At 45.2% G+C, this 21,534-nt stretch overlaps 1 protein-coding gene across 4 annotated transcripts; it reads right to left on the bottom strand.

The window, feature by feature from the left end:
• Positions 1–2,720: 2,720 nt before the first annotated feature.
• Positions 2,721–21,468, bottom strand: STK40 (serine/threonine kinase 40). 4 transcript variants are annotated; one of them, XM_039327486.1, is made up of 11 exons: positions 18,762–21,468; positions 14,332–14,445; positions 13,646–13,731; positions 12,518–12,661; positions 11,749–11,976; positions 11,396–11,448; positions 8,042–8,157; positions 7,459–7,603; positions 7,219–7,341; positions 6,374–6,458; positions 2,721–5,782 (listed from the first exon to the last, which is right to left on the bottom strand). In XM_039327486.1, the coding sequence occupies exons 1-11, from the start codon at positions 18,763–18,765 to the stop codon at positions 5,564–5,566; spliced, it is 1,317 nt and encodes a 438-aa protein (XP_039183420.1). In that variant the 5' UTR covers positions 18,766–21,468; the 3' UTR covers positions 2,721–5,563. The 4 variants fall into 4 exon arrangements, with proteins under 4 accessions (XP_039183420.1, XP_039183429.1, XP_039183405.1 ...); XM_039327495.1 differs by lacking the exon at positions 18,762–21,468 and adding an exon at positions 18,269–18,755; XM_039327471.1 differs by lacking the exon at positions 18,762–21,468 and adding an exon at positions 16,240–16,279.
• Between the last annotated feature and the right edge of the window lie 66 nt (positions 21,469–21,534).

The raw sequence follows: 21,534 nt of genomic DNA, 5'->3' as shown, positions 1-21,534 counted from the left end.
TCGAATAAATAGACTTGCTAAAGTCTTTCAGGCCATCCAACCCTCGATTACTTTTTTTGCTTCTTGGCGACTAGTCAGCAAGACCAAATATGCGTCCTAAGTGTTTATTATACAGAGACCCAGCACTCTGGAGAAGCCCAGAATACTGGAAAAGGTGGAAAGAAAGAGAAGAGCAGCAGCAAGGCTCCATGACTTTGATTGTTGCAACACCTGGAGGACCAGGCTGAGGATCAATCTGTGGAGAAAATCACTGTGGTCAATATATGGCACATGTTCTATATGCAGTTGGCTTATTTTTTTTCTCTTTCGTAACAGTTACAACAGTTTGTTTAATGACTGTTTGAAGTTACAACTGGAAAAAGTGACTTATGACCATATTTCACAATTACAACTGTGGCAGCATTCCCATGGTCACATGATCAAAATTGGGACGCTTGGCAACTGACTCATATTTATGACGATTGCAACATCCCAGGATCATGTAATCATCTTTTGCGACCTTCTGACAAGCAAAATTAATGGGGAAAGCTGATTCACTTAACAACCGGGTTTTTAACTTAACAACCGTAGTGGTTCATTTAACAACTGTGGCAAGAAAGGTTGTAAAATGGGGCAAAATTAATTTAACAACTGTCTCAAAATAGAACTTTGGTCTCAGTTATCGGCATAAGTTGCATGTACTTCTAATCAGCTCCCTGAGTTGGACAGCAACTGTTTGCTTAAGGACAGCAAACAGATGTTTGCCAATGAAATTCAATGGAGAATCCCTAACAAATTTTCCCTTAAGGTCAAGACTTTGTACTTGTCTAACTGGGAACCTGAGAAGGGAAAAAAAGGAAATTAATTTTTTTAACAGTGCAAGGAGTTTGGCTATAGAGAGGGCAACAAGATGGTTCTTATCCAGCCTTCTAGTCCATGGAAGACAAGAATCCTGGAGGTGAGGAACAGGCCAGATATCTGAAGGAGGGCAGCCAAAGAGGAGGAAAACATCCAGGGACCCCAGAGGAGTCAACCTGACTTTGATAGGCAGGAAGATTCCAAAGCAGATCACAAAGAGATTGTTCTGGATCAAAACGATGACTCCACATCAATTTGTCAAGAACCAGTGTTGCTAAACAAACCTCATTTGACTTGAAGATTAAATAAATGCATAAATAAAATGGTCTTTCTAGGTTGTGGAAATGGTAGCTAGGCTAAATACTCCAGCTAATGAAGTGGTTGGAATGACACAATGACTTGAAAATCATACAATGGGTGTTTATCCAGAGTTCCTCATCAAGTTGGTGCCCCTCCATTCAGTTCTTTCTAAAAATTAGGATGGAGTGAATGCTTGTCAGTCTGAGAATACAAACTGCATGATTACTACTGTAGCAGAATGAAATAAAATTCAACATGTAACTCTAGAAGTTAGGGAAATGGGATGCAAACAACAGGATGAAGTGTAACCAGAGAAATTAAAAGTTATAAATGTAGGAAAAAACACAGACTTATAGGAGTGTTGTTTAGTTTCTGACTGAACTCATGAAAAATCTCTAGAAATGGAAGTTAATTTTAAGCAATGGGTAAGTAATGTTAAGCACAGTAAGAAATAGACCAAAAAAGCTAAGGCATGAGAGAAAAGGAAATATCATTAAGTCTAATTTGTACTATTTACTATACCACTATTTCTATTTTTGGATCTACCATGCATCTACCAATCCATTTGCTGTTTTATACTTTAAATGTCTCCCCCTTTTGTTAGGTTCATCAGTTCTGTCCAAATGACTTTGATTTATTGCTTCGTTGAACCATTAACCTTCTGTCCTATATTTTTTGCAGTTCAAGCCCTTATCCATTTCCTACATACAGTATGACCAAACCACCTCTGCATGTTTCTTCTTAGTTTGATATTCATTTAACATCCATTCAACCTTGGCTTCATGTTTTAAGTACCATCTTCTCACTTTTCCTAGCGTAATTCAACTCTTCTCTCGTAATCCAAGGGGCAGAATTATGCTCTTACATGCAGCCACTTCGTCTAGTGTTGGTCCAGGAAAGGGCATAATTGGTACACCAGATGAATCTGTACAAAGCCTCCCCACCCCAGCCATGACCACAAGCAATGAGTCTAGGAAGACTATTAAATTATTCACCAATTCAATGTGGGGGAGTACCACCCCCTCCAGAATGAAAGATCGTCTGGTCCAGGGAGGCAGAAAACCCCAGAGCCTCTCCATTTGCCAGTATTCCTCCTTTACAGCCTCCAGGCACTTGGCCAGCATCACCACAGCAACAACTATCTGACGAGGGGTGGAAATATGTAATTGGGTATCATTAACATACAGACGATATGACCCAATCATACAATGGTGAAGGAGAGCAAGGTCCTTTAATGAGGATTTCTCTGGTGTTTTTACTGCCATTCAACGCTGATCTTCATAATTGGAGTACATTTCTGTGCACAGATATTCCAGAAGGATTTGCTTGTATTTAGGTGTTTACGTGACAGGGCAAAGCAGGTAGTTTTACATGACAGGACAAGGCAAGGTGACAGTACTGCCCCCCCCTCCCCATAGCTTTCGAGATGGGTGTTGCCACCTATACCTCCCCAGAGATACAGGCCAAAAACAGCTATTAAAAGAGATGAGTGAAAAGCTTTTACAAAAGAACTTTTCCATTTCCCACCCTGGAAAGTGTGGGGTGGGGGAACTGTTGGAATAATAACCAGACTTCTCAATGCATGAATTCTACATTATGAAATTTTATTGCTGGCATGCTGGACTAGCTGGGTGTAATACAAAAATAGTCTCTATACAAATGTTCTTCGCAATTTTTTTACAACAGGAATTTTGTCTGTGATGTCTCACCCAACATGACAGCTCCCCAAACAAAACCAGCAGCTCACAACATCCCTTTCATGGCCCTTACCCCACCCCAGAGTCCTTTTCCATCTCTTTCCAATCAGCTTTTTATTGCAACAGATGGTGGAACACCCAACTTTACATCAATGGAGTATTGCTATTTTTGTCAAGAGTGGGAGAAGGACCAAACCTTTCAGACATATTGTTAACTATCTTGGGGAAGGGGGAAAAAAATTAAACGTAGGAAGGGGCAGAGCTCTGGAGGGATAAGTCAGCATTCCTAAGGCTTGGGAGATGACTCCCCTGACACAGCTTCCTGCTCCTCTCCTGGGAAGACCCCCGATTGCCCCTTCTGGAGTTGCTCCTTCCCCTGGCAACTTCTGCTTCCAACGTTTCTATGGGAAGATTAAACCTAGGGTGGAACTTAAAGCAGGCTGGGAGGCTGTGCTGCAGGCGAGGCCTCCAAGTGCTCCTTCCTGCAGAGGGAGCTTTCCCACAGGTCTATGTCTGTCTGTCTCCCACATCCATATTAGAAATGCTTCTCTCACACTTGGGAATCATGTTCGGGACTCCCTTGCATAGGGCTCACCAGGAGAAGGGAAGGCTGTTTCCTGGAAGGGCTATGGAAAAGCAACTCAAAAACTAAGCACACAACTTTCCATTTCAGCAAACAAAGGCTGCTGCTGCCCCTGACCTCTGCTGTCATCCATGGACAAAGCTGCTGGGAAAAGACCCTGCTTGATCCCAAAAATGCTTTTTTTTTCAGGAGGCAACTAGACTTTCTTGTTTTTTCTCTGAAGATGTTTCACTTCTCATCCAAGAAGCTTCTTCAGCTCTGACTGGATGGTGGGGAATGGAAGGATTTATATTCCTTGCAGACAGATGGTCATTTGCACCCTTTGAGAGAGTCCCTGGGACCATTTGGAGGTTTACCTGTGTTCGCAGGCTCACCTGAGTAGCACAAATGTGTGTGGAGCCTTCTTGGCTGCAGGATGTTTTCTGCCCTGGGTCCCTTCACTGTGGAAGCAGGCACAGGCTGTTGGGGATGAATCAGTGTTGTCTGAATCTCAAACTGAAGCACAAGAGCCTGTGCCTCAAAGAAAAAGCAAGCAAGTCCAGTTGCCTCTTGGGAAAAAAACCCCACCTTTGGGACAACCCTGCCTAGATGACTGAGAATCTCCATAGACCCTGCTTGATGGCCCAGATTCTACAGCTGCAGAGAGAAAACATGGGTGTGTGTGTGTGTGTGTGGGGGGGTTCCTATGCCATTTTCCAGAGACTGACCATGATAACTGCACCTGTGTCCTGTGTAGCAGCTCCAGATGACAGGCTAAGCCTCATTTGGATTTCACCAAATCTCCAAACATTGTTGGACTGTATTGTTTTCTCCTGTGCAACAGTCAGAAATCTGTTTCTACTACTTCAATCATGCGAACACACTCACACTTCTTTCTGTTAATGGTGAATGCGCCAAAGAGTTTTTTTGCTCACCCCCACCACCTCTCCAGGGAAGATGTCACGCCAAGACATGACAGCTTTGCTCCCGGTCTTCCAAAGGACAGCACACTGGAGAGCCACTGCTGCTGGAAAATGAACTGATGATGGATGAGAAAAGGAAACTGGAGACTCTGCAACAGAATCATCTCCACAGGACATGACTAATCTGGCAAGAAAGGCATCCAGTCCAAAAAAACCCCATGGCTCTGGCATCACACAGCTGGATCCTAGCTTGGAGCAAGGGGCACCCCCCCCCAACCTGTGCATACAGGTAAGTGCTGTGACCAGCGACAAAGGTGAGAGTGTGCCAAGAGCATACATGGAGGGGACTGAAGTGAGGTCTGCAGTGGGGGGAGAGGTGGGGGATGGAGTAGAAGGAAGAGGGAAGGGACAACTACCCCTTTCACATTATCAAAAATTTATCCCTTCAAACATGCCTCCATGGTTAATGGGACAAGAGATAAAAATCAGCAGAATCAATGCAACATTGCTGCACTTTTCAAAAGCTACCATTTTAAAAAATCAAAACCAAAACAGAACACCCAGGAGATCCAAAATAATTAAGTGGCTTGGAGACCAGCCTCCAGAAAAGCTACATTGTAAACAGCTCTGGGTTGAAACTTGGCCTAGCTGGAATCTGCAACAAATTGTCTTGGTTCAACAAACTCAGAATAAAGATGAGACATTTGCAAGACCATAATCACACTGGGGTCTCAAATTAATGCTTGCACAAAGTAAATTCAACCTGGGGCTTAAACTGAAAACAGAACCCAGAGTATTGAACAAAAATGGGTTTAAGAAAGAGTTACCCTTTTTGAAACCCAGGGTAAAGGACATTGGAGAAAAAAATGATTAAGCTTATTCAAACCGTATGGAGCAAAATGCAATCCACCTGCTTTCCCGTTTGTGTTAGGAAAGGAGCCTGCTGGGACAACTTTTGCCAAAACCACTCTACATTTCAGTCCAGAGAACAGTGTGGTTAAAAAAGGCGGAGAGGTAGATTTCGGAGTCATTAAGTAAAAGCAGGCTACTGTCTATGATGAAAGTTCAAATCCACGGTGCTGGTCCCAGCCAGGTGTCTTCCACTTGTCCTCTTGGGGCAATCTCGGCAAGCAAAAACCCCTCAGCACGCAGGGAAGACTGCTACATTGCTTGGCACCTAGGCCCGGCCCCAATTCTTGCACCAGGCTAGGCAGGTGGAGCGTGACTTCCGCCTCCTGTGCGAGCTACTTCCGAAGGTAGCGCTGTGCGAGAACGGCGGCGTCCAGGGTGTTCATGGGCTGGGCATCATGGCCAAGGCGTCTCACTGGAGGGACGCTGCCAAACTGCCGCTTTTGCAGGAAGTTCTTTGCCTCATGGAGCGTGTTCTTCTCCTCCGCTAGCAAGAGCTGCTGCCTCATGTAATTCTCAAACTCGTACTGTGAACACTCCTCAGTCACCTTCGCCTGCAGGGAGGACAAAGTCTATTGGGGGGCCAGAACTGTGTCCAGCCCTTCCTGCCTTTTGTCACCAGAAGACAAATGCTGTTGATCTGCGGCTTCCTGAATCCCAGCCTCATTAAGAGCAGGGCAGACAGTCTGCAAGTAGCTTTCAGAAGACACCTGCTTATTCTCTCTGTACATGCACGCCCATGCATGCATGCCTGCAAGCACACATGCATGCACACACATTTACACACTTACATCTTTCTATGCTACTGATTCCCTGGCAATAGAAAATGCCAGTTTGCATTGACGGTTTGTCAGACTAGCAAAGGGAGAATTTATGAAATGAGTCAGGACAGCAACAGATACAGAAATGTCACCAGCTGAGGCCAATCCTAAGCTAGATCACCCCATGCTTTCATCATTTTCCTTGCAGGCACACATGCAGATAGATACATGGCACAGAGGGGGTCATAAGGGATTGGAAGACGCTCCTGGAAAAAGCTCAGAACAAGACAGACCAGACCGTCTCCTCAAGAGCTGCAATAGCAGTTGGGATGATGCCCAGTCTGAGACCCTCCACAAGGCCTCTCCGGGCAGGGCATATCTTACCTCATGTGCATGTTCTGGGTTGACCACCTGATCGTCGACATCGGGCACTACCTGTAAGGGCCCACTGAGGGAGGACATGGACTGCCTGCAGGAGACAAAGTTTTGCTGTTCAGCAGGGTGAAGACTCCTGCTAGGAGCAGGCAGGATGTCACTGGACTCCGATGTTTGGCCCAGCCCATGGAGAGAATTTCCCAGCCAGCCCAGTGAGTGTCATAATGCACACCAGAGCGCAGGGGAGCAAGTGCGCCCAAGGCATACCAAGCACAGCTTATTATCCTAGGGGTGCTTCTCTATCAGGATGGGGGAGGGAGATCAAGTGTAGCATCTTTCAGTTCACACTGCAGAGCTGAGATGATGCCCTCACTAGAGCAACCCAAAGACTGGCAAAGAAGAGCTAAGAGGCCAGAAATGATCAAAGGCCAGCCAGTTTGGCAACCATCATCTCTCCGATTTGTGCTCTCCAACAACAAATGCATCTAGAACTGAATCTCCTTCAGCCACCTGGTTGGGGACCCCAGGAGGAGTTCTTCCAATTTTCTTAGTTGAGATTTCTGCAAAGGCAGGATCTCAAGTAAGGCCCTTTGTTAGAGGCAGAAAATGGCAGGAAAAGGCAAAGCAAGGGAGCTGCCAACATGTGCTGTCAAACATGGAGAGTCAGGAAGCGCTCCAGAGGATTCTCTTTCAAACAGTCCACTTTGGACGGACGAAGAAGGGCAACCCAATCCAACCCACCCTCCATCTGGCAAAGCTTGGGCTGGCATGCAGGGCAGAGCCACTCCAAACCACCTCTCCACACACAGGGCAGCCCCTGCAGCCTCGCCCTCATATCCCACCTCCCCACTCACCAGGATGCAATTATGGAGCTGAGGGATTCGAGCACTTCTGAGGCTGTCAGGCGTTGCTGAGGGTCCAAGACCAGCAGCTTCCGGATCAAGCACACGGTGTTTTCGGACACCCGCCCATCCCTGCTGGAGAACAGTGAAGAAGAGCTAGAGAAATGGCAGGTGCCCAAACCCCCAGAGCCAGAAAGAACGGTGGTTCAGGGAGACGGGGGTGCTGGAGGATCAAGGCCTGCTTTCACTCACTCTGGGATCGTGTACTCAGCAGCCTTGATCTTGCGGAAGAGCTCTTGAGGGATGCTGTCATAGAAGGGAAACTGTCCATAGAGCATGGTGAAGAGGACCACTCCCAGCGCCCACATGTCACTGGGCTTGCCACGGTATGGCCGACCTGCAGGCAGAGGAGGCACCCTAGCATGGTCCACTAAGAAGCAGGAGCTAAACCACCCAGCCAGTTGAGCTCGCACTCTTTCTGCCCCAAGCCACAAGTGTTCTGAGGCAGGGGGAAAAGAAGTAAAGATAGCCAGTGCTCTTCTTTCCCCTTCTCTCCCAGTCATAAAAAGCAGAACTTCTTTTCCACCCACTAGACCACCAGCCAGCCCAGAAAAAGGTTTTAGAGCAATTGTAGCTCTGTCTGGAGCAAGTTAGAAATAGGTCTGCTCTTCATTCTGGAAATCCGCCCACTTCCAGACACCCAAAATGTGCTGTGCACAGGAAGAGCCTCTACTTCCAAAAAATGGAATAGACAGCAGCATCACAAAGGAATGGAAGCCCTCGGGGCAAAGAAAAGGGTTGTTAGAGACATCCTTGATGAAGGGACGCTACTTACTGCTGAGGACATCAGGACTAATGTAGGCAGGGCTGCCCCGCTGGTCCTTCAGCAGGTCATCTTCACTCACCAAATGCTTCCCAAGACAGAAGTTGGTGATCGTAATTCGGTGGGTCCTGAAGCAAAGACAGAATTAAAATGGAAGTGGAGAGACAAGTTGGAGAGAATTCAGAGAAGTGCAATGAAGGCGATATCAGAACCTGAAATGTGCCCTAGACTGAAGGAATGTATGATGTTCTCACAGCGAAGATGTGATAGCTATGTTCAGGTATGTGAACCACAAAGAGTTATAAACTGTTTCCTATGGCCCCAAAACTAGGTCAGAAATTACCAATATAAGCTGTAGTTACCTAGATTTCATTTAAATATATGATAAGATACGTACAACAGTGGAACAGTCTACCAATGGAGGTTATGGGTTTTGAGTCTCTGGAGATTTTTAAGAGGCTGGGTAGCCAACTCGGACAGTCGGTTTAACTGATCTCTTTGTATACTGCAGAGGGTTGGAGCAGATGATCCTTGTGGTCTCTTCCAACTCTACAATTCAATGATTTTATGAAAAGTAAGCAGAGTCCCAATAAAGGTGCACCCAGACAGCTTTCACGACCAATGGTACTAACTTACTGATTATATCTGAATGCTACCAAATTCAAATAGCCTCCACTGGTAAGTATCGTGACTGTGAATTGACTTATAAAACTTTGGAAAGCTAGGTCTGCCCAAAAGCTCTCCAAAAGATCTTTGGGCTTGATCCAGTCCTTCAGTCTTCAGTTTCCTGGGGGTGTTGAGAGCCTATAGTGGAACAGGGTGCAGAAGAGAATCCTGGATGCTGTACTGGGGAAACAGGGAAGGCTAATATCGCCTGAGTCAGAAAATCCCCTGCATCATCATTCCTCATACCTGAGGTAACAAGCAGGGCATGCATAAATTTGTTTCTATTTCATACAGCTGGGACTCCAGACTCCTCAGAACTTTAGAAAAGGAATAGTGTCAAATTGCTGTTAAAACAGATAAGGAATGGTTGCTGGAATTGGGGATGTCTAGTTTAACGAAGAGAAGGACGAGGGGGACATGATAGCAGTCTTCCAGTATCTCAGGGGCTGCCACAAAGAAGAGGGAGTCAAGCTATTCTCCAAAGCACATGAAGGCAGGACAAGAAGCAACGGATGGAAACTAACCAAAGAGAAGCAACCTTTAACTAAGGAGACATTTCCTGAAAGTGAGAACAATTAACCAGTGGAACAACCTGACTCCAGAAACTGTGAATGCTCCAACACTGGAAGTTTTTAAGAAGAGACTGGATAGCCATTTGTCTGAAATGGTATAGGGTTTCCTGTCTGAGCAGGGGGTTGGACTATATGACCTCCAAGGTCCCTTCCAACTTTATTATTATTAAAATGAAAAAAGGAAAGAATCTTCCAACTCAGGCAAATACAGAATTAGAATGGATTTCCTATAAAGCAGAACAAGGGAAATTTGCTAAGCAATAGTGAATTTGTTATTTTATATTCCCTTCTATCTACCACAGGAGGGGTTTTTTGTAGCTACAGGATTAAAACCAAGAAAACACCCATAATCACTGTAGAGAAAAGAGGACAGAGAAGGCAGCCAAACAATCAAATGCACCAAACCAAACTTCTGCAATCCAAGACTGTTTATGAATTCAGCCACAAAGATGTTCCAAATTTCATGTGCTGCCAAAAAGAGACCCTTTCCATGGAATCATAGAATTGGAAGAGATCTCAGAGACCAAGCCGACCTTCTGCTCAATGCAGGATCCATTGCAGATTGCTGTCTAGCCTGTCTGAAGTCCTCCAGCGAAGGCCAACGGAGAGCTCTTTGCCATCAGGAAATTCCTCCTTTCCCGCAGGCTCAATCCGTTGGCTCTGACCTTGCTCTCATAGCAATGGAGAACTCCCTCCCTTTCCTTGCCTTTCAGATGTCAGAAGACAGTAGGAGGCTTCCCCTCATCCTTTTATTCTGCAAGCTAAACATGGTCCATTGCTTTCATCGTTCCTCAGAGGGTTTCCATTCCCTCCTCCATTTTGATACCTATTCTCTGAACACGGTCAACTTTTTCCATGTTGTTTTAGACTGTGGTGCCCAGAAGCAGACCCAAGGTCCAGTTTTCTCAGGAGCCAATCTTATCCAGGTAAGTGCATAAAAGAAGTCATAATCAAGCTCAGAAGGAAGAAGCTTCAGGTTCCCTGATCTCAAACTACTTGACAACTCTAGAAGCTATCAATTCTGCCCAGTATATTCAAATCTAGGAGTCCTGGTCAAAAACTCAGCAGCTACTTTTTCCAAACAGCTTTCTCACAGAACACATTGCAGCAACGACCTGGACATGGGCAAAATATAGGTCAGAAAGGTGAGGTTAGAAAAAGCTGTAGGTGGCAGAAGCCAAAGTAAGTTTGCATGAGTATCTCTTTCTGAAGCTAGAACCAAGAGTATCCCCGGAGCTAAGAGCTTTTGAGCCCTGCTTCCCCACACAAGTGGTGAATTCCAACCTCTAAGAAATAGCTTCTAACTTCCCCAAAGCCTCTCAGAATACCCAGACTAAGCCCATTCAGCCTCCTTTCCAAGGCCAGAGAGCTGCATGCATTCAGGAATTTTCACTATCTGGCTGGAGGCTGGACCAGCTCTTTCCACCCAGTCTTGAAAGAACTTTGGGGTACTTTCCCCATGAGTGAATGAGAACAGGCCAGAAGGCTGCTGCTGAACCCTTAAAATGCTTTTAGGATGATGCACAAAAACTGCTGCCCAGATACATTCCTCAATCTGTCTAGGCATAATGAAGACAGGAGGCGGTGGGCAGCCTCTTGCATTTAGGCTCTGTGAAATACAACTAGCTAGCCTGGTCTCCCTTCTGGCTGGCAGAGTAGCTAGCCCAATCACCCTATTAGTTCTTGTTGTTAAGGGATAGTTTTGTGCCATTCGTTTTATTGAATACACTTTTATTGGTCAATGACTGCAATAATGTTTCTGCCTGTCTGCACCAAGGACAAGCTGCAGAGTCACTAGAGCAATGACAGTACCAACCTCCAAATTTCTGATTGGGGAGCTGACTGACACATCTCCTCCTCACTCTCTTCCAGTGCTACCAACTGCCCCTGATGGAAATGTCATCCATTCTTGGCCCTTTGCCCACCAGAGAACAAAAAAAGGTGTGTACAGGAGAAATACCATCTGCCCTGGACATGGCTATACATGGTAGACCAGCTGAAACTTTTCAGGGGGTCTCTGAAGACCTGCCCTGCTACCCACTTCCCCAGCTGTTTGCAAAGGACAAGTGAAGACACTCTGGGAACCCTCAACAACCCCATGGCCGAGCAATTTGCAAAAGGAACACACCTTTTGTTTAGCACCATGTTCCCCAGTTTCAAGTCTCTGTGGACAATGTTCTTCTGCAAAAATAAAACAATCCTGCAATTAGAACAACTGAGATTATTCTGCCCAATGCAGAAGACCCAAACTAAGCATGTGATTGAATCCCCCGAGAGAAGAGCCCTGCTCAGTTCTGGCTTCTGTTCTTTGGCTCCTGCCAAGGCAGGTGAGAAATAAAATTTCTCAATAAAAATCTCAATAAAATTTAGGGTTGGTGCCCTGACCGCAACATTCTTCTAGCTGTGCAAGATTCTGGGGCTGGTGTGCACTCCATTACACGGCTGCTACCATACTGTGGAATAAGTGCAGAAACATGGTACCTTGTGCAAGGCTTCCACCACCCGCACAACATCATAGAAGATGACAATGGTCTCTCGTTCGCTAAGCCGCTTCTCTTTGATGACATAGTGCTGGAGATTGATGAGATCAGCTGTCTTGTCACTGAAGTCATGGGCACAGAGGCAGTCCAACACTAAACAAATACGTTTCCTCATTTTTCGGATCACCCGATTGGACTCCAGTTCTTCCACCAGCTCACAGGTTCTGTCCTGCATAGTCCCAAGTCACAGGGACCAGTGTTAATTGAGCAGGGAGAAACCCATCCTACCCATTGATTAGACACAAGCCCGCTTTTTGCTGCTTCCATGAGGGCCATAACTGTAGATTTTGTACCAGTGCAAAATTGCTCTTTACAACCATTAATGAAATTCTCATAGATTTCTGAAGAGTGGGTAGGTGCAGAAATATTTTGTCTTACTGGAAGCGTACAATTCTTCCCAGCAAGCATGCCCCAGACTTGCCAAAAGCTCCCCAAGGACATCCCCCCCTTTGCTTAGGAAATTATGATTAAACTGGCACAGAGGGGCATTTGATTGCCAGAATCTAACAGTCTCAGGCAGAGGAGCTGGACTGAGACTGTGGCAGCTTCTGCAGGCAGCACATGACATCAAAACCACAATGTCCCCAAAACCAATTAACATGGGCTGCGCCATTTGAAGGCTTAAAAAAAACAGGCCTCTCAAGGCTCCACCATGTCAGTGCTGGGAAGCCAGCAAGCAATGGTGTTTAGAGAAGGGCTCCAACTTCTACCTGGAAAAGGCCATGATGATGGACCACCCCATCCTGATTGTGCAGGAGAGAGAGGAGAGAGAACTCTGTGTGCAGCAGCATTTTGCCCTGACGTTCCTCTTGGGTTTCTGTGCCATGGTCATTCTTGTCCTCCAAGGTGAGGATCTTTGTGAATGAAACAAAGGAAAAGCAGCTCAAGACAGTAAAAGTCAGAAAGGCCAGTCTCAAATGCAATGCAATGCACAGAAAATCACAGCAGGGCACAGAGCACCTTGAAGCCCAAAGTTGACATCATAAATAAAGGAGGCCCAATTTCCCTTTTTGGTCTGGCTCAAGAAAAGGGGGTACACCTTTCCCCAACACTCTTCCTGTTGTTCTGCCTGGAGGTTAGAGGAATTTGGACGTTAATGGTTCTAGGGCAGGTAACTGTTTTCACATCTTATTTTATGACCCCTAGCCTCAGCAGCAGCAAGCAACACAGAGAAGGTGTAAGAAAAGACTTGAGCCCTCTGGAAAAGCATCACCAGGTAAAAGGGGCTGCTGTGGCTTTGGGGACTGGACAGCTGCAGAAGGCATCTTTCCTTGAAAGGCCTGCGCCTCACTTGAGGAAAACCACCAATGTTTTAGTTATGGTGCCACCACTGCATATTGATTTTCCACAGAAGATTGACCAGGCCTTGCCTGTCCCACTCCCTTCTTACAACAGCATTTAGAGGACCAGATTGTTGGGGGCAATATGCTGACTCTGTAAAAGGCTTAGAGAGGGTTGTAAAGTACTGTGAAGCGGTATATAAGTCTAAGTTAGGCTTATATATCACCCCATAGCACTTTACAGCACTCTCCGGGTGGTTTACAAAGCATTATTTGCATCTTGCCCCCAACAATCTGGTCCTCATTTTAGCAACTTCAGAAGGCTGGCAGGCCAAGTCAATCTTAAGCCCCATTAGGATCTAACTCCTAGCTGTGGGCAGAGTTTGCCCACAATACTGCATTGTAACCATTGCACCACCAGGGCTCCTCTTAACATTCGCTGCATTCAATCCCACCTGTACAGACTCTGCAGTTCAGCAGAACTTTAGGATTTAAACAATGTGTCTCTCTTTCATGTCAGTTATTTCTGGGAAACTGATTCTGTAAATTGCTTCTTACCTTCAGCTGATAAAAGTCATCTGTCCCATCCTTTCTTGCCAAGCACTGAACAATGCTAGGCACTGGGGAGTTGCCTAAACGTGGGCCTAGGAACATAAAAATAGAACATCTGCCTTGTTAGCTTATCCCCAGAAGCTCCCTCTCTGCTCAGCAAGACGTGTTTTTCTTTAAGCCACAGAGATGGCCAAATGGTGATGGCCCTAATGTGTCCTTCCCAGCTCAGCACAAGAGCAGGAGAATGCCGTGGCCATCCACTCTGAAACTGAAGCCAGAAGTGTCACACGAAAGTGTAAACCCTGTAGCATGTTGCCCTCTTTTCTGAGAAAGTGCAATCTTTTCTTGATGAGCCAGCCGCACTGGGGTACTAGGGACAATTATGCTGGCAGTGACCACAGCAGAAAGGGATTCAAAATCTTTATTCCCAAATGCTGAGATTAGAAACAGGATTGGGTCTGGGCTCCAATCCTCACACCATCTGGTGATGAAAAGAGGCTGGGATACCTTTCAGGAGTTCTGCAGTGCTGCAACCTGGCTGAATATATTGTCTGTCAAGGACCAGGAATTTCATCCTGTTTTATGACAGAACTCATTAGGCAAAGGAAACGTTCTGCATGTCTGATGATCTTTACAGCACTGAATAGCTGGTTAGCTGCAGTGTCCTGAGGCAAGAATCTCTTCTTACTCACCAAGTATGAAAGGCCCAGCTCTTTTGGTGTTACTGCTGGAAATCCCTGGGCAGAGAACCTTGGCTGATGTTTCCCCACCACCTCTATCGGAGGTTCTTCGCTTCATTCTGAGTTCTGGAAAGGAAAGGCAGACGCTGCTTTAAGCTCAATTCTTTTCCCCAATGGAGCTTTTATGTCACAACTACCTTTTTGTACCACCCAGAAGCTCATAAATTTACACGTTTCTTGCAATGGAACTTGAGGATGACCTTGGAGGAGGAAGGGAAGAGTTGCTGCCTGGGAAGCAATCAGCGAAGACAAGCAGGAGCCCCCAGTAGTTTAATGGTCAGAGAGAAAGGAAGGATCCACTACATGAGGTCTCCCTCATCTCATTGCATTCTAAGGATGATTTCAGCAAATTGATTTTGAACTAATTCAGGCCTCTGGCATCCAGGACTGTCCACCCACAGCAGAAGCACCAAGAATAACAGGGGAAATAAAAGAGGTTCTCGCACTATTAAAGCTGTTAAAAAAAACTATTAAAACTTTGGTTTCCTGGACCATGGACTGTATTTCCTACAAGAAGGACTCTTGGCAAAGGATGAGCTGCACCTCACAAAAACAGGGAAAAGACTGGCCCAACTCATCAGGAGGGCTTTAAACTAAAATTGAGGGGGAAGGGTGACCAATCTTTAGAATCTCTAGAACACAAAACCAATAAAAAAACCTCCCCAAACCACTGGACTGTGTAGCATTGAATAGATTTATACTGAAGTTAAGATGCAACACCGAGTAACAAATGTACCCGGACATCATGTTTGTTTACTAAGCATTTATGATTTATAGTAATAGAAAATCAATAAAACACTTATAAAAAAAGGAAGAAATAGATGAACTCTTTGCCAACCAGTTAACAAAAATGTGTGTGGAAAGCATACCACACTAGTAATAGGAGATTTCAGCTATCCAGATATCAACTGGGAGACAAAGTCTGCAGTGAGTGGGAGATCAAACAGATTCCCAACCAACCTAGCCTACAACTTTATTATCCAAAAGATGGAGGAGGGAACTAGAAGTAAAGCTACATTGGACCTAATTTTTACTAATAGAGAAGTGATAGAGGGAGTTGAAGTTGCTGGAACTTTGGGGGAAAGTGACCATGTCATATTGGAATTCAATATAATGCAAACAGAAGCAATAGAAAATAATCTAACCAGTGTCTTAAACTTCAAGAGCTGATTTTAACAAACTCAGAGAGAACTTAGGAAAGATTCCATGAACGAAAATCCTAAAGCGGAAAATAACTCAAGAAACGTGGGAAACACTGAAAAATGCAATCATAAAGCCCAGAAAAAGAAAAACAAGAAATTCACGAAGAAACCAAAATGGCTGCACAAAGATTCTTCTGACAAACTGAATAACAAAAAGGATAAGTACAAAAAAATGGAAAAGGGGACAAATAACTGATTATTATCAGACAGCCAGAACATGCAAAGACGAAGTTAGGAAAGCAAAGGCTCAGAATGAACAAAAACTTGCAACAGAAATCAAGGATAATAAAAAAAGGGTTTTTTCAACATATTAATAACAAGAAAAAAGTCACAGAAACTATAGGTCCAATAAAGAGAGAAGGTGGCAAGGAAGTAATAGGCAGCAGGGAGAAAGCAGAGCTGCTTAAGTCATTCTTTGCATTAGTCTTCATACAAAAAGAAATTATAGTCCAACATACTAAAAAAACTACTGCAAAAGGCAAACAAAAAACAAAAATTAAATAAGAAAGTCGAAAGAGAACACCTATCCAACATTGATGAATATAAATCACTAGGACTCCAGACAGATTACATCTCAGAGTTCTGAAGGAACTGGTAAATGTTATCTTAGGACCATTGCACCATATCTTTCAAAAATCCTGGAGCACCGGGGAAGTACCTGAGGATTGGAAAAGGGCTGATGTGGTTCCCATCTTCAAGAAAGGGAAAAAAAATGGACCCAGGAAACTGTAGACCAATCAGTCCAACATCAATACCTGGGAAGATCCAGAAAGATAATAAAAAAAACAGATTTGCGAACAAATAGAAGCAAACAAAGTTATATAACTAGTAGTCAGCACGGGTTTGTTAAAAACAGATAATGCCAAACCAATCTTATTTCATTCTTCAATAAAGTGACTAAACTAATAGACCAGCAAAATGCTGTGGATGTAGTATACTTAGACTTCAGTAAGGCATTTGACAAAGTAAACCAGAACCTGCTGCTTGGTAAGCTAGAAAAAGGTGGGATAGACAACATCACCACCAGATGGATCTGTAGCTGACTGACAAACCGTACTCAGCGAGTAGTCCTCAATGGCACTACATCCATACGGAGAGAAATAAGCAGTGGGGTACCACAAGGCTCCGTCTTAGGCCCAGTGCTCTTCAATATCTTCATCAATGACTTAGATGAGGGAATAGAAGGGGAACTCATCAAATTTGCAGATGACACTAAATTGGCAGGAATAGCCAACACCCCAGAATACAAGCTCAGGATCCAAAAAGATCTTGACGAACAATGTGTCTTATCCAACAAAATAAGTTTTAATGTGGAGAAAAGCGAAGTTTTATATGTAGGCAGGAAAAAATCAAAGTAAGATCACGTCTGGAATACTGCAATCAATTTTGGTCACCATATTACAAAAAAGATGTTGAGATTTTGGAAAAAGTTCAGAGAAGAGCAACTAAAATGATCAAAGGCCTGGAGACTAAAACATATGAAGAATGGCTGCAGGACTTGGGTTTGGCTAGTCTAAAGAAAAGAAGAAACAGGGGCGACATGATAGCAGTATTCCAGTATTTGAGGCGCTGCCGCAAAGAAGAGGGTGTCAAATTATTCTCCAAAGCACCAGAAGGTAGGACAAGAAACAATGGTTGGAAATTGACCAGAGAGAGAAACAACCTGGAATTAAGGAGAAACTTCCTAACAGTGAGGACAATTAACCAGTGGAACAGCTTGCCACCAGAAATTGTGGGTGCTCCATCACTGGAGGTTTTTAAGAAGAAACTAGACAATCACTTGTCTGAAATAACCTGCTTGAGCAGGGGGCTGGACTAGAAGACCTCCAAGGTCCCTTCCAGCTCTATTCTATTCTATTTATAACACCTCCAAGGTCCTTACTCTTACCTGCGTTTCTTTAATTTTGGAGAGAAACCAGACTGAAAGGAACCCTTCTACTCAGATTTATAAAAGGCTTGCTCTCAGACATTGCTTGGCACGGATATCTCATCTCTTAGAGGGAAGATAGGGAGGAAGATTAGCAGATTTTTTCTTATGCTTTAAGGATATTATGCTCTCCAGATATACAGGTGCTCTCACCTCTCAGACTATTGGAGAACAGAGATTATAGCTAGGTTATTGCTATGTTTGGAATCTGCCAGTCTTCTATTTTGGAACTACCTGTTCTCTTTCCTTTAACCACCAAGGCCTGCACCAGTTGCCTGCTTCAAAAAAAAAAAACAGCCCTATGCTGCCCCAAGAGGCAGGTCAGTCACCAGAACTGCTGACTGGAGGCACAGGCTTCTTCTGCACCCTGTGCTTGGTATCTCTATTTAGTGTCAGATTTAGTGGCTCAATACATTGGATGTTATTCTACAGCTTCTCTTTTTAAAAGGCTGAGAAGTCTGGAGGGCTACTGCACTTGGAACTGACTATTCCAACCCAACCGATGGCCATTTCGGCTGGTCAGGCACATTAGAAACTACAGCCACTGGTGTAAGTCGACCGTGCCAACAACACAGGCACGGTATGGCTTCTGCCTCTCATTCGCAAAGGCACGTTGACTGGGGCTGGCAGCTCCAATCTGAGCTTCTGGTTTCACACTCAGCACTTCTAAATGGCTTTTCAGTAACGAAGGCACCGGGCCCCCAGGGCAGACGGAGCAAAAGCCGGGCCTTTGCTCACGCTCTTGGGCAAAGTTACACACCTCTGTACTAATCCCAGGCATTTAATGCTCCTTGGGGGAATGCCAACGGCCAGGCCTGGAGGGTCGCCTTCTCCCGCAGACGGGCCTGCCCCAGGAGGGGAGCGGAGGGCCAGGCGACCCCACCTTCGCCCCGTCCACAAAGCCGCAGCCCAAGCACCGCGGCGCGCAGAGGGCGAGGCGGGGCCTCCTTCGGTCGGAAAGGAGCCGCCCCCAAACGTCCGAGGTTCTTCGCGGCCCGGAGGAGTCGCTTCCAGAGGCAGCACCTCCGCGGCTCGGAAACGGCGCGGAAGATCGCGGGCCGCAGCGGCTTCTCCCGCAGAACCGCCGCCCCGGGAGCCTCGCCGCGTTCCCTTTCCGGGCGAGTGCCAAACGCTTTCGCCGGAGGGAGGCACCCGATGCGACAGAAGCCGGCCGCCGGGCTCCGGCTACCGCCGCGCGGAACCCGAGGATGAGCCCCTTGCCCCGCCGGGCCCCCGTGGCCGCGCCCTCTCACCCATCGCCGCCGCCGCCTCCGGGGCCGGCCCCGCTCGCCTGACCGCCTCCCGCTCGGGCGCCCGCCTCGGCCCCTGCAGCGGACGTGACGCAGGAGACGTCAGGCCGCCGCCGGCCCCGTCCTCCGGATTGGTTGGGCTAGCAAGCACGTAGGCGTCCCCCGCCCCCTTCGTCCCTGGGCTTCCGGCGCTGCGGTTGGGAGGGGTCGGCCCGCAGGAGCCCACCTTGGCTTCGGCTTCACTGCCTCTTGGCTGGTCACCGGGGAGGCTCAGGCAGCCCAAGCGACGTCCTCTGGCGGCGTCTGCGGAACCGCCCGTCAGAAGGCCTGCTAGGAAAAGAGGAAAAAGCCTCCTCGCCCCAAGGCGGAGTCTCGGTCCAAGCGGCGTCGTTCTGAACTGACCCGGACCGTTTTGCTCGAGCCCCGGCCGGGGGTGGGCGGGTGCCAGTTGCTTCAAGTTCTGATTTTGTGACTGGACGGGAGAAATATTTAAAGTGTGGGAAGAGACTGGACAGCTACTTATCTGGAATGGTATAAGATTTCCTGCTCGAGCAGGGGGTTAGACTAGACTAGATCTCCAAGGTCCCTTCCAAGGCTGTAATTCTGTTAATATGAATAAGAGAAATGTAAGTTTATTATACCTGGATTTCAGCAAGTCTTTGATTGCATAACATTATCCTTCATAGAATGGAAAATAAGAGCTAGACTAGGATAACTGGATTCACATCTAAAGCAGGGGTGTCAAACTGCCGGCCCATAGGCCGGATGCGTCACACCGAAACTGGGCCCATCCCATTGCCGGCAATGGAGAGAAAGTCATGACATGTCACGTGATGTTGCGAGTTTGACACCCCTGATCTAAAGAGAGCTCATTAATGGCTTCTCTTGGAGAAAACTATCAAGAAAAGTATTTTATGTCTGTTCTGCTATTCAACTTTTTTTTTTTTATCAATAACTTAAGGGAGTTGAAGAGACACTTAGCAAACCTTAAATAGGATGGTATTTAACAAGATAAAAATCTAGCCACTAAAGTAATTGTAAATGGAGATCTTACAGAAAATTTCAATATCAAAAAGGCACAAGACAAGGGTGTCCATTATTCCCATTGTTATTTATATTAACACTGGAGGTATTAAACAGAAACATTAGACAAGATAAGGAAATTAAAGGATTGTAAATAAAAGATGAAAAATGCAAATTACAAGCATTTGCGGACAATTTGGTCTTTATACTAGAAGAGCCCCTAGAGACAAGCCTTAAGTTTATGAAAAAGATAGAAGAATTTAGAGAAGTGGTAGGTCTGAAAATAGAGAAAAGACCAAAGTAATAACTAACTAAATAACACCAGTGAGGTTAGCAAAAATGTTTAAAAATATATCAAGCAATTGTTAAAAATATAGACAGAAACCAGGCACCATCTTTGGTGGACATGCTCTAAAGCCAAAATATTCTGGTTAAGAATAAACACATGGTTATAGAAAATGACTAAAAATATATAGATTTTAAGCCAGAGCTATTTTTGTTAGGCATAATTGTAGGAAATTATGAGAAAGAATATATATATCTAATTTTACATATAAATACAAGAATTGTATTTGGTCAACATTGGAAAAATTAAGATTTACCAATGGAGGAAAAGTTAATTAAAAAAAATTAAATATGCAGAAATGGATAGATTGACATTAAAAATGAAAGAGAAAGAAGATTCGGTTTATTTTAGAACATGGGATACCTTTTATAAATGGCTAGAAAAACGAGGTAGAGAGAAAGGAATTTAACATGTATTAGTAAGTTAAATGTTGGAACCCAGACAATATGTTGCTGAGAAAATATAAAGCACTTGTGACTATAAAAAATTAATAAAAATATATATAAAACTAGATAAAAATCTATCTGCATCACGCTCAGAAAAATGTCAGTCAGGTATTGAACAGGGAGACCTGGCTTGACAGTAGACCATCTGAAACGGAATCCACAACTTTGAGTCAGCAATGTGAAACAACTTCATTCATTCAATCAATTAATTGCTGTTTTGGGGTGTATTAAGAGGAGAAAGTCTAGATCAGTGGTTCTCAACCTTTCTAATACCGTGACCCCATAATACAATTCCCCATGTTGTGGTGACCCCCAAGTGGGTGTGGCCATCAATAAGAGGGAGTAGGACAGCTAGGGAAAAGGGAAAAAATGGCGGACAGCGTGGTTTGGCGACCCCCGTGAAATGGTCATTCGACCCCAAATGGGGTCCCGACCCACAGGTTGAGAACCACTGGTCTAGATCATAGCAAATGTCACTCTCTAAAGCAGCACTAGTGGAATCTGCACTGGTAGGATGTGTGTGTGAACAAAATGCATTCTAAAGTTCCTTCCAACTTCATGATTTCTGGCATGAAAAACAACCAAGACTGCAGCTATTCTCCATTTACTGAAAAAAAGACCTACAAGGCTTAGTTAGCTGGTCCCAAAACAGAAATTATAAAGCAGCAATGGTAGGAAGATGGGATATGATTCAAGCCTAGATTAGACATCTCCAGCACTGCACATCAGGGAACACATGTGGTATATCTGTCATTTGGGGACAGCTGCATAGTTCCATTTATATTTCTGCAAATGTACCCTTCTGGCTAGGGGGCGCTCAAATAGCAAAGAACAGGAAGTTGGATCAGCCAATCAGCACTCAGGATGCACACCTCTGCACATTGTGCAGCTGGGATTGGGGAGGTGTACGCATTGCAGCCATCTGCAACCTATGCTTATCCATCAACCCCTTTGCAGTGTA

This window comes from Crotalus tigris, unplaced genomic scaffold (assembly GCF_016545835.1).
Source record: "Crotalus tigris isolate CLP2741 ecotype Arizona unplaced genomic scaffold, ASM1654583v1 scf7180000017614.5298720, whole genome shotgun sequence".
NCBI lineage: Eukaryota > Metazoa > Chordata > Lepidosauria > Squamata > Viperidae > Crotalus > Crotalus tigris.
This window is presented reverse-complemented; position numbering and strand designations above follow the sequence as displayed.

What these genes read in the sequence shown, in the direction of transcription:
- STK40 (XM_039327471.1), bottom strand. Translation starts at nt 16,273, where the DNA reads ATGGGAACCACATCAGCCCTTTTCCAATCCTCAG. An exon ending in AGCTCCATAATTGCATCCTG is followed by an intron (nt 6,459 to 7,218) that starts GTGAGTGGGGAG and finishes TGTCTCCTGCAG; the next exon opens with GCAGTCCATGTCCTCCCTCA. An exon ending in ACCCAGAACATGCACATGAG is followed by an intron (nt 5,783 to 6,373) that starts GTAAGATATGCC and finishes TCCTCCCTGCAG; the next exon opens with GCGAAGGTGACTGAGGAGTG.